Genomic DNA, 23,524 nt, shown 5'->3' with positions numbered 1-23,524 from the left:
GATTTCTATCCCTCCAATAGATGTTCTCCCATTATTTGCATGTCACTTAAATAGTTATAAAAAATAGAGAAGATGTATTAACATGTGATATATCACTCCACAAACATACAAGTTCAAATTCAACATCTACATCTCACAACGAAAAAACAAATTTGACTATGAATACGAAAAAACAAATTTGACTGTGAATATACATTAACTAGATGTAGTTTAATTTGTTTTTCGTTGCAAGATGTAGATGTTGAATTTGAACTTGCATATTTATGGACTGATATATCACATGTTAATACATCTTCTTAATGTTTTTTAAATTTTTTCATAACCATTTGAGTGACATATAGACAACGAGGGGACATCCCCTTGAGGGATCAAAATAGTTTCCTGGAGTAGTGTGTAAGAAACTCGAAAACTATTTTAAGCCATTGAGGAGTAGTGTTATGTCATTGTTTCTCACATGTAGTTTTTACAATCTATTTATCTATTATATATTAAAAATCTATTAAATGTCCTCTATAGTGCTTCTAGATCACCACGTGTCATGTCTTAAAAATCAGAAAAAAAAATCCTAGAAATTATAAGAAAAAAATATCTGCCTATCGATTTCTACTTAAATTGGTAGACCCATTATTTTTAACCATTACATCTACCTGATTAGATTGATCTTCTAGAAGCGAAGTCACACGTCCCAACCTCCCCCTCCCCTTGCCCCGACGTGCATGTGCACAGCTCATCCGCAAAAACAAAACATCTAGCCATAATTTTTTTACTTAAATTGATAGGCCCATGATTTTTAACCATTAGATGTACCTGATTGGATTGATCCTCTAGGCACAAAGTCACATGTCCTCACCTCTCCCTCTCGCTACCCTAGCGTGCGTGCGCACAGCCCATCCTCCACCACATGCGTCCCATGCACGCACGCACAGCACAAACGCCCCATATCTCTAGAAATGTATTCTAATCCCTTAAGGGGATGTCCCCTCATATATCATCTTATTTCAAATTCAATACAAATAGTTATAAAAGAATTTGAAAAAAAATTAACAATATAGAGTATAGTGACATCTAGCACTCTGTTAACGCAAAAATTTGGTAAGATTTTTTAGTGGATTCGGTTAAGGAAAGAGGTCAAATAGCCAATGGAAATTTATCCAGAAGAGACCGAGTTCAACAAGAAATTTTTAAGACTATTGAAAGGCGGCTTAAGTTTATCTATTAATTAGTCTAAGTTTTGTATTTAGGAAAGTTTGTGTCATGTCCGATGAGGACTTTATGTTTTTCCTTCTATCTTTAGGAAAATTTGTGTTGTGTCCAATTAGACCTCTTATTGGCCTATGGGTATAAATATGTACATCCGGAGTCCCTGTAATCTATTTCTATATATCAGAATACATCTACTTTCGGCGCATCACCACCCTCTTATGAGGTTTTATTTCGACGTGTTCTTGTTTTCGCGCATGGGCTACATCGATTGAGTTTGATCTCCGGCAGTCATCTTCGCTTGCGCTGGCGTGGCTAGGACTTCCTCGGTTGAGTATTGCCTATCTGGTATATCATCTCTATCTTTAGTTTCATTATTGTTTATAGTCACATAGGCTTAGTTAGGACTTCCTCGGTTAGGTCGGATATTCTGATCAAGTTGATGTTTCTTTTTGAGAAAATCCCCTGTGTACCACTGAAAGTTCACCTAATCCCTTCTGTACCCTTAAATTTTGCTTAATCCCTTACATACCCCTGAATTTTATTTTGGATCCCTTCCATACCCTTTCCACTAGTTGACCGTTAGTTGACCGTTAAATTCTTATGAAAAAGTCCATTTTGCCCTTTGGTATAAAGAAGCATATAAATTAATAGAGTATACTGTTGGAGCATAGAAATTTATTATATGAGACTATTATGTTTATGAGACAGTTATCCACCATATTATTTGTGATAAATATACTTTTAGATATGACATAAAAAATTAATACTTATTTATTTTTTTAGCATGTGTTCTGATAGTAATAAACAAATCTGTTGTATTACTATGAAAACACATATGCTACATAAAAGAACTTTTAATAACTAATAAATAAGTATTAACTTTTTATATCATATGTAAAAGTAAATTTGTCACAAATAATATGGTGCTTCACAGACACATAAATATAATAGTCTCATCCAATAAATTTTTACATTCCAACAATGTACTTCATTAATTTATTATGTTTCTTCATAGCAAAGGGCAAAATGGACTTTTTCAAAAGAATTTAACGGTCAACTAATGATCAACTAGCGGAAAGGGCATGAAAGGGATCCAAATTAAAATTCAGGGGTATGTAAGGGATTGAGCAATATTCAGGGGTATAGAAGGGATTAGGTGAACTTTCAAGGGTACATGGGGGATTTTCTCTTTCTTTAAACATAATGTCATTTTAGATAGATTTGTTATATCCATCACATTAGACAGGCTTATCGAGTAATTGAGACCAGATTATTAAACGCAACCTCGTAATGTCTCGGTTAGGTCAGATCTCCTACATTACTATTGATAATCAAAGTTTTGTTAATCTGATAGGTTAATGCTAATTTTTCATCGGAGGGTAAGCCGATCTTATCTGATGTGTTAAATTTCTCTTTGATGGTTTTACTGTCTTAGTTAAATTTAATACATGACCACTTGGATCGGTGTCATATCGGCTGGTTTAAATCTATCTGACAATAATCAATCTTATGCTATATCGGTTGGGTCCGTGTTAACGACCAAATTTGGTGATTGCAGTATTGAAGATAAAGATGGAATCGAAGCGGAATCCACGGGATAAATCGTATCAAAAACAGAGTGGGAATTGGCTGGAGTATGAGTCGGCTACGGACAGGATTGGCAGAGTTCGGGTCGGACAAGGTTAGCCGATTGAGCCGATTGTTACAACACAACTCGGTACACATCATCGGGTTGAGTCAAAGTGCTTCATATGGATTGCCATGCACAGATTGAGTCCTGGAAAGGCAATTGTATCTATTAATTAGGGTGTTTTGTGTAATTTCCTTAGAGATAAGTTTGGGCAAAAGTCTGCCGTAAAGACTTATGGTATCTTAGAGTTTGTTAGAGATAGGAGTCGTGTCCGACAAGGATATATTTTGTAATCTCGGGTATAAATAGAGCCCGAACCTATGTAATCAAACAACAACAGTTCAATACAATCTCGGCGCATCGCCATCCTTTTACTTTCGTTCTATTTCGACGAGTTCTTACTTTCAGGTTGAGCTGCATCGTTTCAATCTTCAACTAGAGGTAAACTTGTTATGGTGGCTTGCATTCTCGGGATTAGTGCTTCCATCTTTATGACACTCTAATCCTGTTTATGTAATTCATCGAGTTATCATATATGCTCTATAATCTCTGTTGATTGCGATATAGAACTTGTCATCGGTTGATTCATATTGTTAGGAAGTAGCCGATAGAGTTATGTTACGGTTTTAACCTAGATTGCATTGCATATCTACCACCCTGAAAACTCAGTCAATGGCTTGATTGTCTAGATGTTATATTTCTTTTCATACTTAGTGCTGCATCAGTTAACAATGTTATATTTCTTTTCATACTTAGTGATGCATCAGTTAAGTTTGATCTACTAAGTCGTGCTTAGATCCATAATCTCTAGCCTGCTTCTTGACTGCCAATAAGGGTTTCATCGGGGTTTCAGCCGATCTTATCTGATTTAACTACTTTATACTATGTATGCTTGATTGATATGTTAAATCCGCCCTTTATGTTAAGATCTTATTACACTAAGATATATTAAGCTTCTTGTTTGATATATTTTGCCTGTTTTCATATCTCAATATAGAGTGGTATCGGAGTATTAGCCAATATATGCTGGATCTATTTGATCGGTTATGCTATAAACGTCTATAATCTTCTTGTTAATATATATTTCGATCTAAGTGATTTATACTGTCTCGGCATGGTGACCGATCTATCCCAATCACTTGATTTAAATATACATCGACAAAAGGATTATATACCGTTAATATCTACAGCTGATCGAGTAGATTTAGTTCTACCTTGCTTATTTATGACTGCCGATCGATTCAGATATAACATCGGCTCAAAGATAAATGATATGTCATCGGCGACTAGCCGATCGGCTATCGTTTATGGATTTAATTACTATTTTCCTGTCTTTATTTCTTGTTGATTGCAGGATCAAATCAACTAGCACGCTCACGAACCTAAAGACAAGATTTTTGGACCTGCACTGAAGTTAAGTAGATCTTCCTGGCCAGTGTGTGTTTTTCGCATCAATAGTCCGACCTATGAGGTTGTGGTTGTAACTTTGATTTATGTAAGTCAATAGGCATCAATCATTGTTTCATCGGGGTTTTAGCCGATGAGTTATCTGGATATTGTTTAAGTGTTTCATTGGCTTATAAGAATTATATACAAGTTGGTTTTAGCTGATTGCAGCAAAAGTTTCATTGATTATTTAATCATTTTAATGACATCGGACTTCCAGGCGATGTATGCTTTAATCATAGATACTACATCTAATATTCTATATCAATATCGGCTGATTGGTTTGTTGGATATTTGCTTCATTATATCTATATCGGCTTATTGGTTCATTGAATATCTATTTTGTCACATTTATATCGGCTGATTGGTTCATTATCTTATTACATTATCATCAGCCGATTGCCTTTATATCATTATTTATCCAAGTGTCAAAATCTATATCGGACATATCTCTTGATTGTTCAAAACCCTATCGACATCGGCTAGTATCGCTACATCATCTTATTGGCCGATCGGCTCTTTGATTATCAATCTATCTATCTTGTCAGTTACAGGATCAAATTGACTGTCACGCTCGCATCTCATCAATATTTAAAACCTGCACTGAAGCTAAGTAGATCTCCTAGACTATTGTGTTTTTCGATATGGTTCATGTCAACACAGATTTGGCACCATCGGCGGGGTGTGAATTTTTCGTCAACACACTCCATCAAAAATCAAGTTCAAATTCGACCTACACACTGATAAACAAAAAAAAGACAAATTCAATATATGAATAGTAGTGGTACTACTCATATGTTGATTTTTTTTCTTTTTTATATCTCAATATGTGAGTTGAGTTTTGTTGACGAGAAATCCACGCTTGGCTGATGGTGCCAGAATTGTGTTGGCGCAAACTAAGTCGATGAACACAACGGTCTGGGAGATCTGCTTAGCTCCAGTGCAGGTCTAAAGGTTGATGAGATGCGGGCGTGCCAGTCAGTTTGATCCTGCAAAGTCGTCGACAAATATATATTTTATATAAGTATTAAGAGTACATTTCTACGTTAATTAATTGAAGTAAGGAAGAAAAACAAAAATTTCAACAAATCTATACTATATAAATTGTAAGATTTAGGGTATGAGTTGCACTACATAAAAATATATTAGATGATTGATAATAGCAAAAAAATTGTTCTTGTTTTTTCTTTTGCTTTTGCTGAAGTGTGTCTACGAAGCAATGAATCCACAAAAATTGATGATATATATGTATGCGCTGCATCAATTCTCTAAGAATGATGTGCGTTTCATACCATGATCGAATTGATTCATCCATAATTGATGCACGGTGTGCTAGGTTTTCATGCTGTAGTGTTGCTTTTGTTTTCTTTAGTGAAAAAAAGAGCTGATACGAGAACAAATCCGTTCATGAATTGAAACTTGTCCATGCATATCATCAGAGTTGTGTTGCACACGCACATCTATCATGGATGCTCTTTCCCACACTAGTAAGAAAAGGTCAATATATAGAAACTGGTATACCATTGCCCGTCTATTTAGAACACGAAATTCAATAAGTCCCACACTCTAAAAACTAGCTTAGAATATGAAGTATAGGCAGAGAAAACTTGCTAATTAAATTTACTGTCCTTTAGTAGATGGCAAAATTTGCTACTTGACACTAAGTTTATGGTCTTTACTGTGGGATACCTAAAGAACACGAATCTATTTATAGACACTAGAGGATTGAATAGACTCGATGCTTATCTATACTCTGATCTTGGTCAAATTTCTTTATTTTTATTGTTTAAATTCAAATTTTGTTTGAAAATTTCGTTCGAAATTTCCGAAAGATTTCCGAAATTTCGGAAATTTCGGTGACCCCCCGAAATTTTCCCCCTTCCCGATAGATTGAACCCTGGGTGGACGCGCTGGTGAGCTCCATCGATTCCAACACCTTTCCGCTTCAATCCGTCATCGCTCTCACCAAAGCACGTTGCCAACCGATGAACTTTCTGCCGCTATTATCGCCCCAAAACCTAGGGTTTGAGGAGAGGGGATCAGTGGAGTTAATAATTTTTTCAATGCGAGATGAATCATATCGCCAAATACCCCTACTGAGCTTATTAGTAAAATTTTTACTATAGGATATTTAGAACGATGTAACTTTGTTGATGCGAAAAACACACACTGGCCTGGAAGATATGCTTAACTTCAGTGCAGGTCCAAAATCTTGCTTTTAGGTTCGTGAGCGTGCCAGTTGATTTGATCCTGCAATCAACAAGAAATAAAGACAGGAAAATAGCAGTTAAATCTATAAACGATAGCCGATCGGCCAGCCGCCGATGACATATCATTTATCTTTGGGCCGATGTCACGTTTGAATCGATCGACAGTCATAAATAAGCAAGGTAGAACTAAATCTACTCGATCGGCTGTAGATATTAACGGTATATAATACTTTTGGTCGATATATACTTAAATCAAGTGATTGAGATAGATCGGTCGCCATGCCAAGATAGTATAAATCACTTAGACCGAAATATATATTAACAAAAAGATTATAGATGTTCATAGCATAGCCGATCAGATAGATCCAGCATGTATCGGCTAATACTCCGATACCACTTTATATTAAGATATTAAAGCAAGCAAAATATATCAAATAGGAAGTTTAATATACCTAAATGCAACAAGATCTTAACATAAAGGGCAGATTTAACATATCAATCAAGCATATAAGATATAAAGTAGTTAAATCAGGTAAGATCAGCTGAAACCTCGATACTACTCTAATCGGCAACCAAAAGCAGGCTAGAAATTGAAGTTCTAATCATGACTTGTACGGTCAAACTTAACTGATGCAGCCACAAGTATGAAAAGAAGAGCAATATCTAGACAATCAAGCCGTTGGATGTTTCATAGGGTGGTGGATACCCTATATAATCTAAGTCAATGTTGGTATTTAACTTAATCGGCTGCCTTCCAATGATAGATGTTAGCCGATTGAGGGTTAAATAACAATATTGCCAGAGATTATATAGAATATATGATAACTCGACGATTTACATAAACAGGATTAGCAGGATTAGAGTGTCATAAAGATGGAAGCACTAATCCCGAGAACGCAAACCGCCATGACAAGTTTACCTCTAGTTGAAGATCGAATCGATGCAGCTTAACCCGAAAACAAGAACTCGTCAAAAATAAACGAAAGTAAAAAGGGCGATGCGCCGAGATTGTATTGAACGTCTGTTGTTTGATTACATGGGTTCGGGTTCTATTTATACCCGAGATTACAAAGCATGTCCTTGTCGGACATGACACTTATCTCTAACAAACTCTAAGATACCATAAGTCTTTACGGCAGACTTTTGCCCAAACTTATCTCTAAGAAAATTACATAAAACAACCTAATTAATAGATATAATTGCCTTCCCAGGACTCAATCTGTGCGTGGCAATCCATATGAAGCACATTAACCCGATCCGATGACATGTACCGAATCGTATTGTCGGAATCGGCTCAATCGGCTACCTTGTCCGACTCAAACTCTGCCGATCTTGGTCGCAGCCGATTCGGACTCCAGCCGATTCTTGCTCTACTTCCGAGACAACTTATCCCTTGGATTCTGCTTCGATTTTATCTCTATCCCCGATACTTGAATTACCAAATTTGGTTGTTAACAAACTTTCAGTAAAAAATTTAATATATAAGGTGTGTTTTATCGCATTATATACACACTATACTATACTAAGTGTACTAAAACACAACCCACCCCCTCCCCACCACCCCCAGCCCCTGTAGATGGCCATCTGGGCCGCCCGGCACAGCACGACCCAAGCCCGGCCGTTCTTGGGCCGAGGCTTGTCGGGCCGGCACGGCCCGACCGATGCACCGGCCCGTGCCGTGCCAGCCCACGGGCGGCATACATGGCCCAGGCATGGCCCAATACTACTCAGGCCGTGCTGGGCTGGTCCGAAGGCACTCAGAGAAAAAGTCTACATTTGGTCCCTTAACTCTGTGGGCTGTGTTTAAATGTCTGGAAATAAGTCTATTTTCCGGATCGCAGGTCGGCAGCGGGCGGCCGCTGGCTTGGGCTTCCTCGGAGCGCCGGGCGCGCGGTAGGCGGCGGGGTCCCTCCAGGCTCCAGCTTCCTCCGTCGGCGGGCGACGGCGACGGCTTGCGCCAGCGGCGGGCAATGGCGACGGCCTGCGTCAATGACGGGCAACGGGCTCGGTGGGGCTGTCCCCAGCCCGGATCCGGTGACGGCGGTCATCCTCCGCCTGGATCTAGCGGCGGCGGCTGTCCCCCGCCCGGATCCGGCCGCTGCGGGGGGTTTTGAGGCGGAGCTGGCTCCAGCGCCACCGAGATGACCCTCCTCCGTCCCCGGCGTTCGCCCTTCCTCGACGCTGCCGTCTCCGTCTGCCCTCCCTCGACGCCGCCGTCCGTCCTCCACCCGTCGGAGATCCCACGCCCGGTCCGTGCCTGCTTTCCCTGCCCGGCCCTCCCTGCTCCTCCGGCCAACGACGCCGACGCCGACGATGGCATGGAGCAGCCGCACGCCGCGGCAGCCTATTACTATGGCCACAAACTGCACGCAACTGCAGGGATCCCGTTCTCATGGATATGTCGTTGTCATAGGTTGGTGCTGCCGGCAGAGTACAGAGTTTGGCTGCAGGGCTCAAGCAAGAGCAACGAAGAATTGCCGCAGAAGCCGGGCAAGGTAAAAATTCCAATTTTGCATCCTGTACTCTACCACACTAAAAATTTTCTGCTCGATCGATGCATTGTTATTGTTGATAGGATTAAAGCTTCAATATGTTGGTTAGCAAATATATAGAACGACATGGATTATGTATTTATCAATGCAGTGACTAGGGAGCTTTTGGTTTTTCATTTTTCAGCTATGACAGTGGTAATGGAGTGCTTTCTATTTGATAGGAGAGTGATTTCTGCATGTCAGACAAATTTTCATTCTACTGGTTTCAAATATGTCTCATTTTCATATCTGAATGTAAAATAAAAGATTTGTCATTACAAATTTTATATATAAATGCATATTCTAGATATCATGCTTGGAAACCATGGCAGTTTTTCAGTTTGTTGGCTGATTGCTAATGCTCGAATCTTTGAAATGGAAGAAGGCACTTGCCGATGTTGCTGTTGTTTGAAAGGTGGTAAGATTGTAACCATGGCTGATTGCAGAGCTAACGTTGCCTTTTGTCATCTCGCTGCTGCTGGGCCAGACCCCCGTTGGATATTGGAAATCCGCACATCGCTATCACTCTCGCATTGTCATAAATGCGTACTTAGACATAATCTTATTCGTTTATATTGGTCATATGTGATACTTAGATGCAATCTTCTTTATATCCAGGTGGCTGTGGATGCCTCTCCAGACTGCCGTGGTTGATAAATATTTGCCTTCAGGGAGGACTCAAGGAAATCCGCAGTGCTTCATGGGCTTGATGTCGTTGTGAGACGCTGGCGTCGTCCTGCTCGCCAAATTCGTGTCGTGAATGCATCAATCAGCATCGTTGGCTGTGATCTGCATGACCATATTAGTCATGGCATCATTCTGATTTTTTATTAGTTCTCTGTATTCTAGGGATGTATCGCATTGAATGTATGATTAGATTATGGATGTAATACCAAAACTGGTAGAAAATATGTTATGATGAGAACCTCAGTGTAATTTATAGTTACTAAGAGACAAAATGTTGAGAACCACCAGTGTAATTGTAACTTGGTTACTACGAGAAATTTTGTGGCAAGATCAATATATTATGTTGAGAACCATCGGTGTAATAGTAATTTATTTACTAAGAGAAATTTTGTGACAATACCAATACGTTAATTTTAAGTATTTTTTTTTACTAAGAGAAGGTATACGAATCAATTGGAAGTACTACTGTCCTAAGAAATTTATTTACTAAGAAAAGTGCTGAGAATGACCTGAAAGTAATTCATTTACTGAGAGGAGAAACCAAATTAAGAAAGGCTGAAAACAATCAGGGAGTAATCCATTTACTGAGAGAAAATCAATTTGGGAGTGACAGAGTGTTAGTAACTCATTTACTCAAGGCTGATAGACTCAGTAATCTTGTTACTAATGGATCAACCACAAAAGAAGTGTGGGAGTTAATTAAAAAAAGGTGCGGGCTAGTTCTGTGGGATTGGGTGTGGGGAACCTTTTGATAGTAACTTGTTTACTTATCAAACTAAAATCACTTCCAAGCGCCTCCTCCTCGCTTGGGGGTCGGGCTCCCCAGACCCCTTCCGCGGGTCACCACGTTGACCCTAATGCTTTGGTATGTTGATGTGGATGATGGTAGTTGATGTGTTGATGTGTACCCTGGTAATATATTTTGTAATGAAAAAAAAAAGATGTTTAGTCCCTGTTGGTATCTTTAGTCATGCTTTGGACGTCCCGGTTTGCAACCCAGGACTTAAGGGGGTTATAAACCAGAACTAAAGATGGGTTTCCTAGTAGTGATTTCACAATATATATATGGATAAGATGATATGTGGATTTATATTTCTTATATTGGGGCCGACAACTATGTCGTTTTCTTCTTTTCCTATACACGTGCGGCCTGTTTTATTGTTTGAAAATTTGTTGGATGCTTGATGACCTTGTACTTTCCCACTTAAGAAAATTTTGTTAATGATTAGTTCACACTTTCCTAAGAGTGCTTATGCAGTGGATAAAATCTTCAACGATGGCATTACACGTACTGCTTTGATATTGTCAATCCTGACTTCTGCTTCCAAGCACAACGGCAGCCAGCGCCGCATGCCCTCCTCCACAGGCCTTTGTTCTTATTATCTCATGCAGCAGCTATCACCCCATAACCCTCATGTGTTCTTGCGAGCACGAATATAGACACATGCAGATAAACACGTACGACAATCTCTATGAAATATTATTTGTAGGAAATCGGGGAAGTTATATTATCGCTGTAATTACTTAGGTTCAAGTCCTATATATATGTAGCACGTATCAAAATGCTCCTACCTAGTACTATTCAATAGGAAAAAAAAGAACAGTTTTTTTATAATAGAAATAAATCCAGCTTCTATAGAAAGATGTATCCGGCCAAATTAAGAATATAATGAACTGAACGAAGACAATAGCTTAACAAAATCTATATGAGGATTTACACACACACACTAGCATAATGCCCGTGCTTTGCTACGGGTAAACAAAATTTTATACTTAAACGGTCCGTTTGGTTGGTGGTAGGTTTTAGGAGAATTGGTAGTTGAAAGGGAGGAGGGCTATTAACTGTTTTGTTTGTTTAGAAGATATGAGAATTTTGGTGGGGATGAAATAGGGAATTGAGGTATATACTCCCTTATTTGCAACACCTAGGTAGGTGTGGTAATTAGGAGGAAATTCCTCATTTACTCTATCTAAACAAATTTCAACCATCCATTTTCATTAATGACCTAATCTCCAACTAAATTCCCTATCTCAATTTCCACCACCTCTATCAAATAAGATATTGGGACTAAAAATCAAATTCCAATCTTAAATCAAACTACCAATTCCTATCAATTCCCTCATGTCTACCAATCACCATTCCTTGTGTAACAAACATGCCGAAAGTATATTTCATATAAAACAAATCACAATAAAAATAATTAATAATTATGTGCTTATACTACATTTCTTGATAAAACAAATCACAAAATAATTGAATCCTAACATTCACAGGCCTCACTAACGCATCAAGATTTCCAAACAACCAAGAATTTTTTGGGGAAAAAAGTGGCACGAACGAGACCAGAGCCAGACGAATTCATGAATCGAACAATCCCTGCCTTGGGTCCTCTTATTTCCCTCCATGCAGCCAGCCAAGTCTAGTTTTGCTCCCTCTCATCTTGGCCCAGCACCTCTCTTCTTGGGCTAAGTCAAGCCGCCGAAGTCTACCTTGAGTCTCTCCTTTTAACCGCCCATCAGAACGGACGGACGGAGAGAGCGGCGAGGCCTTTCGTTCTGACGGACGGAGAGAGCGGCGCCGCCCGCGTGCCTCGATTATTCTGCCCGTTCTTAGAGATGGCTCCAAAAATAACACATCAGTATACTAGAGATAGCTAAAAATTACTGCATACAATAAACTGTCTGTACACAGTTCCTAACAACTCTTTTCTTTTCAGTTGGCGATTGAAAAGCTAACCATCGCTCCGTCCTGCCGTTCGTGTGGACCCCATAACCACCACGTGAGCTAGTAGGAGGAGACCTGTGCCTCTTTGCTTGTCTTGGAGCGTGTGCAGTCGGCGATTAAATAGTCGCTGGCTCACACCCTCTCTCCTCTCCGGCTCATCCGTAAATCCAACATGACACTATTACCGCCGGCTTAAATAGCCTATTGTACCTGCTCTTATCTGCTCGTTTTTCCGAGCGCTTTCTCTCCTCCGCCCGCTCGCCCTTCTCTCCTTCTCTCCTCTGTTGCGCTCTCTTTCCTTTTCCCTCTTTTCCTCTTCTCTCCTAGGCTGGCAACGCCCTCCATGGCTCCATCTCTGCACTCCACCTCCCCCCACGGCGGCGTCGCTCCCCTACCTCTCAACCACAACACCCTCCTCCTAGCAGGAGGTGCCCTAGCCTTGACGACCGGTGCGTCAGCCGTGATGCCCTCCTCCGGTCCCGGTCGGCGGCGTCCTTCACCCAGTGGACGGTGCCTCAGCCGCAGCGCATGCTCCCCCTACCCCTCAACCAAGGCTCCCTCCCCCCGATCGACGGCGCCCTCCCCATGGCTGGCGGCCCCCTCTCCTTGGTGGCATCACCCTCCTCGCCGGCACAGCGGTGGCACCCTCTTTACAGCAGCGCCTCGACGACGGCACCCTCCTCGCGGTGCACGGCAGCACCCTCCGCCAAGCCACCAGCAGCGGAGTGATTTAGTTTCTGTGATTTAATTTTCTGGGATGATTTGTTGTTGGATTTGTGATTGAATAGATTTGTGATTCATTTTCTCTGTACGTAATTCTTGGCTCATATGGATCGGATTTGATCTCTAGTTGAACGTGCGTGTTTGATATTGCAGACAGGAGACGGAAGAAGAAAAATTCCGGAAACCTGATAGCATCTTTGATTTTTTTTTTCCCCCCCGGAAACGGGCGGGATTTTGCTGGAAACTTTTTACTGGAATCGGACAGGATTTTCTTTTCCGAACCAAAAATTTTTTGACGGACGACGGAAACACCTTAAACTTTTTAAGTATATATATATATAGTAGTAGACGTAGATAGAAGTAGATATATCGAAAATGGATTCATCGATTTTGTACCCTACTTACATGCATACATATAATAAAACAGACAGACAGACAGACAGACATAGATAAATAGATGAAGCGATCCAATTAATTGCGGGCATGCATATGCATATATATAATTAACTAGCTAGGCTTACTAAGCAGCAACACAATTGGCAGTAGTATTATTGAATGATACGGTAGCGTTGTCGAACAAAGAGAAGCCGAGGTCGCACAAGACAGCGATGTCATACAACCTGGTGTAGGCCTTCCCGATGATCATGAAGCGCACGGTGGCCGTCACCTTGACGCTCATCGTTGTGCTGTTTGTCTTGCCTTGCAGATACTGGTTCCAGTACTTGGCCGCGACGTAGATCTGCACCAGGATGGCCGTCGTGTTCCGCGGCGGCTGCACGAACGGCGTGCGCACCGTCAAGATCTGGCCGTAGATCGTTGACGGCACACCCTTGTCCGGCGTGTACATCAGGTCGACGGAGAAGCTGCGGTACTCTACGGCGGCGCGCCACCCGGGGTTGGCAGCGGCGACGGTGAGGCCCACGTTCACCCCTCCCAGCTGCTTAGGCACGACGTGGGTGGCTTTTGTGATGGAGAAATCAATCTCCGCGGGGCAGAAGAGGGCGGACATGGCGATGACGATGATGATGGTGACGAGAGTTCCCGCCAGAGCGAGGAAGATGTACTGCTTAGTGCTACATCTGCTAGGTGAAGGAGGCTGCAGCTTCGTCGTCGCCATAACTACTCTCTACTAGCTAGCCGGCTAGCTAGCTAGCTATATGTGATCAGTTTAATTAAAGCTGTAGCTAAGCAAAAGTGCTACATATGCCTGCAGTGCACATTAGTTCCCAACTAGCATTATATTATAGGACTTATAGCCTAGCTAGCTCGTTCGCTGATCCTCTTGTGTGTGGTGTGGGTGGTGGTTTATCAGTCCAGTTCAACTAGATTTACTGCCGGTTTAGGCCTCCAATCGACAATACTGATTGGTCATGATCAATGTCAATTGGTGGCTTGAAAACTAGTTTAGTGTTGCGTCATTGTCAGATCAAGTCATGAACCGGTAGTGATAGCGAGTATCGCTGCTAGTTCACACCTAACCTGCAATTATATATATATGGGTTGGCAGGGATAGTTTTTTTTAATAGTGTAATTAAGGGACACAACCTAGCAAAAGAGATATTAAAGGAATTTAACCACTTTAATTTATTCTTTGGACCAGATAGAGAGTGCGCGAATTCGAATAAAGGGAAAATTCTATTCATCCCTTAGGCCTTGTTCAGTTTAGAGGGGACTAAAAAGAATTGAAGGGGATTGAGGGGGAATAATTCCATATCACAATAGGTGTGGAATAAATCCCCTCCAATCCCTCACTCACATAGATTAACCGAACAAGGTCTTAATGGGATATCTCCTTATTTTTCTCATATCACTTAAAATATCATCAAAAAATTTGAAAATATTTAATAGGATGGATCAATATGTGATACGTCACTTCACAAAATGATCCCCTCGAGAGACTAAAATTCTACTTCCCGAATAAAGTAGAAATAATTAAATTCTTGGCTATCCGCTCGTGCATTAATGCGCTAATTGGAATAAGGTATAATATTTCTTTGTCTCGCTAGCTAGCTGTGTGGATGCATGAGCGAATTCGAATAAAGTATAGTAGTAGGGTATAGGATTTCTTACTCCCTCCATCCCAAAATATAAGAACCGCCTAAAATTAGATGAGATATTTTCTAGTACTATAAATCTGGACAGCTTGCATGTTTAGACTCGTAGTATTAGGAAATATCTCATCGGGTTATAGCTAGGTTCTTATATTTTGGGACGGAGGGAGTATGTGTGCGCGAATTGAATTAATTAAGCTAGCTAGCTAGCTTAATGTGTACACCTCATGACCTACCCAGCTTAATTAGTCATCGACCTGCAGCTATATATAGTTAGCTAGCTAGACAGACAGTAGGTCGTATATATATATAGTACCATGCATAACGAGGAGGAGGGGAAGAAGGGCGAGGCGGAGGAGGAGACATTATTCCGGTGGCTTGACCTGGTGCGCTACGCGGCGGCGGCCGTGGTGGCGTCGCTCGCCGTGGCGGTGCTGGTGGGGGCCATCCTGGAGGTGCTCCGGCCGGACGAGCTCGACATCAGTGTCGCCCATGGCTCCGTGGTGGCAGAAGCGCAGCCCCCGCGGCGGCCCAAGTCGATTAAGTTAACGATCCACCTCTTCGCCAGCAACCCCAGCGGCCGCGCCGCCATCAGCTTCGTCGACGTCTTGATCACCATCGTCGCCGACAGCAACGATGTTCCTATGCATACCAGCCGAAATTTCTCCATCCCCCTCGTGGACTTTCCGACCACGGCGCCGCAGCAAACCATAGAGCGGTTGTCTGTGGAGTCGACGAAAGCCCCGATGGAGATTTTGGGCGGGTACTTCATCAGCAAGCTCGCCGACGGTAAGAGCGTCGCCGTGACCATGCTGGTCCAGGGCACCCGCAAGACGCAGGTCGGCACGTTGAACGGCGGCAGGGTGAGCACCACCCAACACAAGGTCACCTACACTTGCTTAGGCATCACCCTCGGCGTCGACAGGTCCTTGAACTCCACCGGCGACAACGTTCACTGCATCAACAAGGGCAGCAACAACTAATCGACCCGGCCTAGCTACCTCATGCATGTCGATATCGATCAAGCAAAAAATTAATACTATTATATATATTTTTGTACTTTAATTTGTGTAAGCGTGATCGTCATGTACGTTATTTTTAGGATTTATTGATGCATGCTCTTAGTTAGTTATGTTTTCAGATAATTATGTTCTTAATTAATTAATTATCTACTTATCACTTGGGTTTGAATTTGTTCATAGTCTTGTTGGGCTTAATTTGTCATGTTGGGGAGGGTCCAATCAAAATTGAACTGTTGAATTCGATCCTTCTAATAATTAAAGGGTTGTACTAGAGTTGTGCAATCACATATATCAAGGTGCATGGCCATGAGCCTTTTCATGCTCTCGGAAAAAAAATAGAGAAATATACGAGATTTGTCTAAATAAACGAGCTTTGATCAACAACGCATGGTCGTAATGTTTTACAGTATGTATTACTCATCAACCCGTATCGCACGGGATTGATATATAATAATAAAAGTTTTATATAAAAACCATAATACTTAGATCAAATGTTTTATTCACTAAAAAAGTCTAATATATATATATTACTGGAGAACCGATCTTTGCTCGATGGGCCGAATCACAAATATCTCGATTCTCTTACGAATCGGCACTAAAGATGGTTTTTAGTACTAGTTCGTAAGAACAACGGCTCGTTATGATCTTTACTACCGATTGATAGCAGCAACCGGAACTAAATATCATTTTTAGTCCCGGTTCACCTTTTATCAGGCGTTGTCAGGTCGCCCATGATCTTTAGTCCCGGTTGGTGGAAACAACCGTTACTAAAGATCGACACTTTAGTACCGGTTGGTAACAGATTATATTGATATACCGGTTGGCATCAATCGGTACTAAAGATCATGTCCTTTATATAGTCTTCTTCCTCCTCCGGCCTAAGCTATTGCTGCAAAAATTTGCAAGCAGGAGGAGGGGAATATGCTGCCAAAATTTTTTGGTAATATTATACAAATCGAAGAGATCTAAAAGGTTAGCAACTTCATGCTTTATTGATGTATGGTTAACATATTACATTTCTAGTTATATTTTCTTTTGTGTATGAAATTATCAGCAGACAGCAGGCAAGGAGTGAACTGAGCAAAATAGCTCAAAAACTATTGATATTTGCATTGCAACAATAAAAAAACTTAAAGAATTTTATAGCTTGACCCCCACAGGTTTTAGCAGCTGGCTTCGCCACTGCTCCGGGGCCACCCTGGCCACTGATACCACTGGGGCAGCCGTCACTGGTGTGTGGTACGCGTACTCCATGGAAGTACACTTCTGCACCGACATACACTACTTCGCCACCGTACCCGCTGACACCGCCTGGTACACTGGCGTCACCGTGTGGTGGCCGCGGTGGCAGTGGCGGACGCCGAGGCAGCCACAAATGCCTCTACATCCGTCGGCGCCTCCATGGCCGCGACGACCAGCTCTCTTGGTTGGCCAGGCTCGCCGGGTTGGCCGTCCACCAAAAACTCTCCTCCGAAATTGATCGATTGCTACATCAGTTAGGTTTGATCTACTAAGTTGTCGGTGATATGGGCCCGGGTGTATCATTTTTAGAGGGAGGAGGCCGCCCCCAAACCCACGTGGTGTCCCCTGAGGGGGGTGGCGCCCGGGTGGAGCGGCGGCTGCCCCCTCCCAGATTGGGTACCGAGTTTGGAGGGAGGAGGCTGCCCCCAGACCCACGTGGCACTTCCCCGAGGAGGGTTGGGCCCGGGGTGGAGTGGCGGCTGCCCCTTCCCCGCTTGGGGGTCGGGCCTGTCCTGACCAAGACTAGAGGGAGGAGGCTACCCCAGGCGCCACGTGGCCCTCCCCCGAGGGGGGATCGGGCACGAGGTAGGGCAGCAGCGCCCCCTCCTCGCTTGGGGGTCAGGCCGGTCCCAACCGAGACTAGAGGGAGAAGGCTGCCCCAGGCGCCACGTGGCCCTCCCCCGAGGGGGGATCGGGCTCGAGGTAGGGTGACAGCCGCCCCCTCCTTGCTTAGGGGTCGGGCTCCCCCGACCCCTTCCACGGGTCACCACGTGCGATGGGTTAGGTGGCCGCCTCCAAGCGCTCACGTACCCGCATTTATGGCGACTTGAGCGGCTGCGCTACGCCGCGTTTATTGCGGCGTGCAGTGCACTCAACCGGTCTGTGACCGGCCGATTGATCGATTGGACCTAGGGTGCCAGGCACACTACCGCGCATGTCAGGTGCCGTGCGTTCTGCCCTGTCCCATCAGCCATGATGATGAGGTAAGGCCTCTCATCACAGCCGGAAATGGCTTGCCTAACCCGGTCAGGGTAGGGTTCCCGTTTCCCGGCGCAAGTGAGGACCCAAAAGTCTTCATTCATTAAATGCCGAATGACGGGCGTGTCTCTTCTGTCAGCCGGATAAGAGCCGGTGGACCCCACATCGCAGCAAGGCGTGCAAGAGACTTCCAAAACAAGGAACAATACATCCATTTAATGTGATTATCCTCCCTGAATAGGCTAGATGGGCCCATGGGGTAACCCCTTGAGATATAAAAGGAGGTCCAGGCCTACTTAGGGTGTGGGAGAAATCGGTGGATGGGGGGATTGATGGATCCAGGATGAGCCATTTTAGATTCTAGAGCAGTCCCTTGCCCCTGATCATCAACCCCACCTTCTACTTCAACAAGGAGATCTTGTAATCTTTCACTCATTGAGCATAGCACAGGAGTAGGGTATTACGCTTCTTAGTGGCCCGAACCTGTATAAACCCTTTTGTCTCATCGTCTTTGAGGGGCCTGACCTTCTCAACATCACACAGCTTCGCTCACCGAGTCCTCAAATCTCACCCGCTGTCCCCAGCCGAACCAAAAAAGGGGGGGGGGGCCTCACGGTTCCCTGGTGGAGGAGTAAACCCTCCGACATCTGGCGTGCCAGGTAGGGGGCACGTTCGTGATTTTTAAGGTTCTTTCGAGCGTCGGCGTGACGAGTGTCGCGCCGCCACTGTGGGGGAAGGTGCAGCCTCCTCAGGAGTGCCGCGCCATCCCAGGCAAGGGGCTATGCCCCCCACATCCTCACCGGTTAAGGCTGGAGGCCAAGCCTTTGTGGCGAGTCTTCGGAATATCCAATGGCCCCCAAAGTTCGGCCCAGCCTCACCGAGATGTACGACGGCAGCGTCAACCCCTCCGAGTCCCTTCAGATCTACACAACGATCATAGAGGCGGTGGGGGTGACGACCGGGTCAAGGCGATCTTCTTTCCTATGGCCCTCAAGGGCCAAGCGCGGGGTTCGCTCATCAACCTGCCACATGCCTCGATCCACTCCTGGAAGGACTCTTGCAGGTAAGTATCAAGCATTTGAAAACCTACCAAAAACATGTAGCGCACAGGGTCACCTGGCGCCGGCCACATCACAAAAAACAAGCTAAACCACAAGGTCGTACGCTCACTAAGATGGGAAGTCATGTTTACACCATGCCTCGGCATGACTGTGTAATTGACAAGTCCCCTCCTCCAGCGGAGAGGTCCTTTCTTAGTTGTGTTAACGACCAAATTTGGTAATTTGAGCATCGGAGATGAAGATTAGATTGAAACGGAATCAAAGACGAAGATCGTTTCGGAAACAGAGTAAGAATCGGCTGGAGACCGAATTAGCTACGACCAAATCGGCAGAGTTCGAGTCGGACAGGGTTAGCCGATTGAGCCGATTCCGGCAATACGACTCGGTGTATGTCATCGGGTTGAGTTAATGTGCTTCACACGGATTGCCACACTCAGATTGAGTCCTGAAAAGGCAATTGTATCTATTAATTAGGATATGTTATGTAATTTCCTTAGAGGTAAGTTTAGGCAAAAGTCTGCCGCAAAGACTTATGGTATCTTAGAGTTTGTTAGAGATAAGAGTCGTGTCCGATATGGACATATTTTGTAATCTCGGGTATAAATAGACCCCGAGCCCCATGCAATCAATAACACACGTTCAATAACAATCTCGGCGCATCGCCACCCTTTTACTTTCGTTTACTTTCGACGAGTTCTTGCTTTCGGGTTGAGCTGCATCGATTCAATCTTCAACTAAGAGGTACGACTTGTTATGGCGGCTTGCGTTCTCAGGATTAGTGCTTCCATCTTTATGACACTCTAATCTTGTTTATGTAAGTTGTCGAGTTATCATATATTTTATATAATCTCCAACAGTATTGTTACTTAACTTTCAATCGGCTAACATCTATTGCTAGAGGGTAGCCGATTAGGTTAAGTATCAACGTTGGCTTAGATTATATAGGGTATCCACCACCTTATGAAGCATCCAACGGCTTGATTGTCTAGATATTGTCTTTCTTTTCATACTTATTGCTGCATCAGTTGAGTTTGATCTCATTAATCGTGATTAGAACTTCAATCTCTAGCCTGCTTTTTGGTTGCCAATTAGGGTAGTATCGGGGTTTCAGCAGATCTTACCTGATTTAACTACTTTTATCCTATATGCTTAATTGATATGTTAGATCCGCCCTTTATGTTGAGATCTTATTGCATCTTAATATGTTAAGCTTCTTGTTTGTTATATTTGGCCTGTTTTAATATCTTAATATAAAGTGGTATCGGAGTATTAGTTGATACATGCAAGATCTATCTGATCGGCTATGCTATGAATGATTATAATCTTCTTGTTAATATATATTTCGGGCTAAGTGATTTATTCTATCTCGGCATGGCGATCGATCTATTCCAATCACTTGACTTAAGTATATGTCGACAGAAGTATTATATACCGTTAATATCTACAGCCGAACAAATAGATTTAGTTCTTTCTTGCTTATTCATGACTTCCGATCGATGCAAATATGATATCGGCTCAAAGATAAATGATATGCCATCGGCAATTAGCCGATCAGCTATCATTTATGGATTTAACTACTATTTTCTTGTTTTATTTCTTGTTGATTGCAGGATCAAATCAACTGGCACGCTCACGAATCCAAAAGCAAGATATTTTGGACCTGCACTAGAGTTAAGCAGATCTCCTAGGCCTCGTGTTTTCGCATCAACAAGTTGCTGGCATTTCTGCGCTTAGATTTCGTAGGCCGGTTGCTAAAGAGGAGGCCCTGTCACCATCATAATCCATGCACAAAAGCATCCGTCTTTCAAGCATTAATCATCAATTCAAGTTTCAAGTTTTTTCAAATTTTCAATTCATCAGCTTAATATAGCTTGAAATCTTATATTTAGTTCCCCCTATTCTATTCTCATGGCCCTGCGACGCTCGCGTGTTGCGCATTTGTTTGCTCCCTCGGTGGTAAGAGCCCAACCTCTCTCCTATCTGCATGAACGGTTCATCGCTAAGTGTGCGGACTAAATTTTCTAGCCCTATCCTAGCCTTAAATTGAGCTCCGGGTGCCGTCAAAGCCCGGGACCTGTAACATCCTGAAAATTCCCGACAATAAAAAAAATCACTAAAATTTCGAACTTTTTAAAACTTTTGCATCATGCTGGTTGTTATGATTGCTATTGCTTGCCAAACCGTAAATGATCACAAAGAATGTAAAGAAAAGATCTACATTTAAGCAATAGATATAATTTACGAGAATATATTATTTATGTTTAACCCTACAAATATTTATGCACAAGATAATAAAATAAAAGAAAAGAGAAGTTATCATTAACCTATTTTATCAAATATTAAAATATTTGAATAAATTAGGTGGGTGCCATAATATAAGTACACATGAAATGATAATTATTCACATAAACTAAGCTCTTTATATGTAATAGAATTATCGGAGTATTTAATTTGGTATGTAGATCAATATTGCACCAAGTTCCAAATTGCATTTAGGGATTCAAATTTAATATATTAAACCCCTCCATATAAAATAAACTAACATATAAATAAATTGAGTTAATGTGCTACTGTGTTAACAACGGTCTCATTACGAAATTATAGAATCTTTAATAAATCTTAAATATTGGACAATATTAAATTCTGGGCAAATTCACATTTGAACACTTAATATGGTCACCAAATGCTTAGGAGTAAATACAAATTTAATTTGCAACTTTTCTCAATTTATAAAGCAACCAAAGGCCTAAAAATAGGAAAAATTAGAAAAAAAATATAATAAAAATAAAATGTGGGCAACATTAAGTTTGAATACAAATTTACATTAGAATAACTTAGATTTTATGTGAAATACATTGTGACAAAATAGGTGGCAATAGTCCATTTTCTAAATTGGAAATAACCCTAATAGGAAAACATAAATATAAAATGTGTAAATAAAATACGGGTGATATTAATCTAGGGTGAATCCTTTGATTAGAATAACACAAATATTGGGTAAACTTTATTGTGTGAAAATTAGAATTTATGGGACAAGATTTGAATAGGAAATCAAGCAAATAGGTAAAATAGAAAAAGTCACAGTTCATTGCCCCCTAGGTGCTCGACCCTAATCCTAGCCCTGCCCTCCCTCTGCCGTACCGCGCTAGCCATCCTTGAGCCCCGAGCCACCGTCGCCATCGATGTCCATTCGCCGCGTGCCCATCGCCGTCGCGCCACGCGTCGTCTTGTCACCATCGCCGTCGCTCTGCCGCGCCGCGCCTAGCCCTGCCGTGCCGCTGCCACGCCCGCCCTCGCATCCCGTCGTGCCGCGCGCCGTCGCCGTCGCTGGTCGCGTCGCCTCGAGCCCCACCCCTCCGCGCGTCCCGTCGCCCATCCCGTCGCCGTCGCGTCGCCTGTCGCCGCGTGCTGCTGCCGCGCCTCGCGCCCCACGCCGCCGTGCCCGTTCCATCGCAACGCGTGTGCCGTCGCCCGTCCCATCCCCGCACTAGCCAGCTGCCGCGTCGCGCCCGCGCCCTAGCCGCTGCAACTAGCCGCGCCACTATCGCCATCGCCCGCGTGCCCTCGCACCCCGTGCCGCCACTGCCGCGTCGTCGCATCGCCGCGCACCGCCTGTGCCGTCTCGAGCCGCACGCCGCCGCGCGCCATCGCGTCGCCGCCGTCGCCATCGTCATCAAACCGGCCACCACACCACTCCCTGAGCCCTATAAAATCCCTCCCCCATTCCGCAATCCATCCCACACCATCCCCATCTTTTCCCCCCATTCCTTCCCCACCCAACCACGGCGACGCCGCCTCCTAGTCGTGTCGCGTCGCCACCTTGCACCGCCACTCGTCGGTAAGCCCCCCCTCGCTGCCGATCCTAGCCGGTCTCGGGTAGGAGAGAGCCGAGAGGGAGAAGGAGAGGAAGGAAGAAGAAGGGAAAATGGGGAGGAAGGCAGCCGAGAGGGGGAGAGAAAAGAGAAAGAGAGAGGGAGAAATTAGAGAAAATAGGAAAAAGAAAAGAAAATAGGGA

General features: G+C 43.2%; 3 protein-coding genes across 4 annotated transcripts; 2 read left to right on the top strand and 1 right to left on the bottom strand.

Annotated features, from left to right (window-relative positions):
• The first annotated feature begins 8,337 nt into the window (after nucleotides 1–8,337).
• Nucleotides 8,338–10,219, top strand: LOC127775895 (uncharacterized). Of its 2 annotated transcripts, XM_052302208.1 has the most exons (3): nucleotides 8,338–8,738; nucleotides 8,903–8,984; nucleotides 9,639–10,219. In XM_052302208.1, the coding sequence occupies exons 1-3, from the start codon at nucleotides 8,631–8,633 to the stop codon at nucleotides 9,728–9,730; spliced, it is 282 nt and encodes a 93-aa protein (XP_052158168.1). In that variant the 5' UTR covers nucleotides 8,338–8,630; the 3' UTR covers nucleotides 9,731–10,219. The 2 variants fall into 2 exon arrangements, with proteins under 2 accessions (XP_052158168.1, XP_052158167.1); XM_052302207.1 differs by having other exon boundaries at nucleotides 8,338–8,984; nucleotides 9,639–10,216.
• Nucleotides 10,220–13,525: 3,306 nt separating this feature from the next.
• On the bottom strand, nucleotides 13,526–14,491 carry LOC127777444 (uncharacterized). Its single transcript, XM_052304036.1, has one exon. It carries the CDS (start codon nucleotides 14,270–14,272, stop codon nucleotides 13,676–13,678), a length of 597 nt encoding a protein of 198 aa, XP_052159996.1. The 5' UTR covers nucleotides 14,273–14,491; the 3' UTR covers nucleotides 13,526–13,675.
• A 1,023-nt stretch (nucleotides 14,492–15,514) lies between these two features.
• Nucleotides 15,515–16,378, top strand: LOC127777292 (uncharacterized). Its single transcript, XM_052303868.1, has one exon. It carries the CDS (start codon nucleotides 15,524–15,526, stop codon nucleotides 16,187–16,189), a length of 666 nt encoding a protein of 221 aa, XP_052159828.1. The 5' UTR covers nucleotides 15,515–15,523; the 3' UTR covers nucleotides 16,190–16,378.
• Nucleotides 16,379–23,524: the final 7,146 nt, after the last annotated feature.

Source organism: Oryza glaberrima, chromosome 6 (assembly GCF_000147395.1).
Source record: "Oryza glaberrima chromosome 6, OglaRS2, whole genome shotgun sequence".
Classification (NCBI taxonomy): domain Eukaryota; kingdom Viridiplantae; phylum Streptophyta; class Magnoliopsida; order Poales; family Poaceae; genus Oryza; species Oryza glaberrima.
Note: the sequence above shows the minus strand (reverse complement) of the source record. Positions and strands in the feature narration are given on the sequence as shown.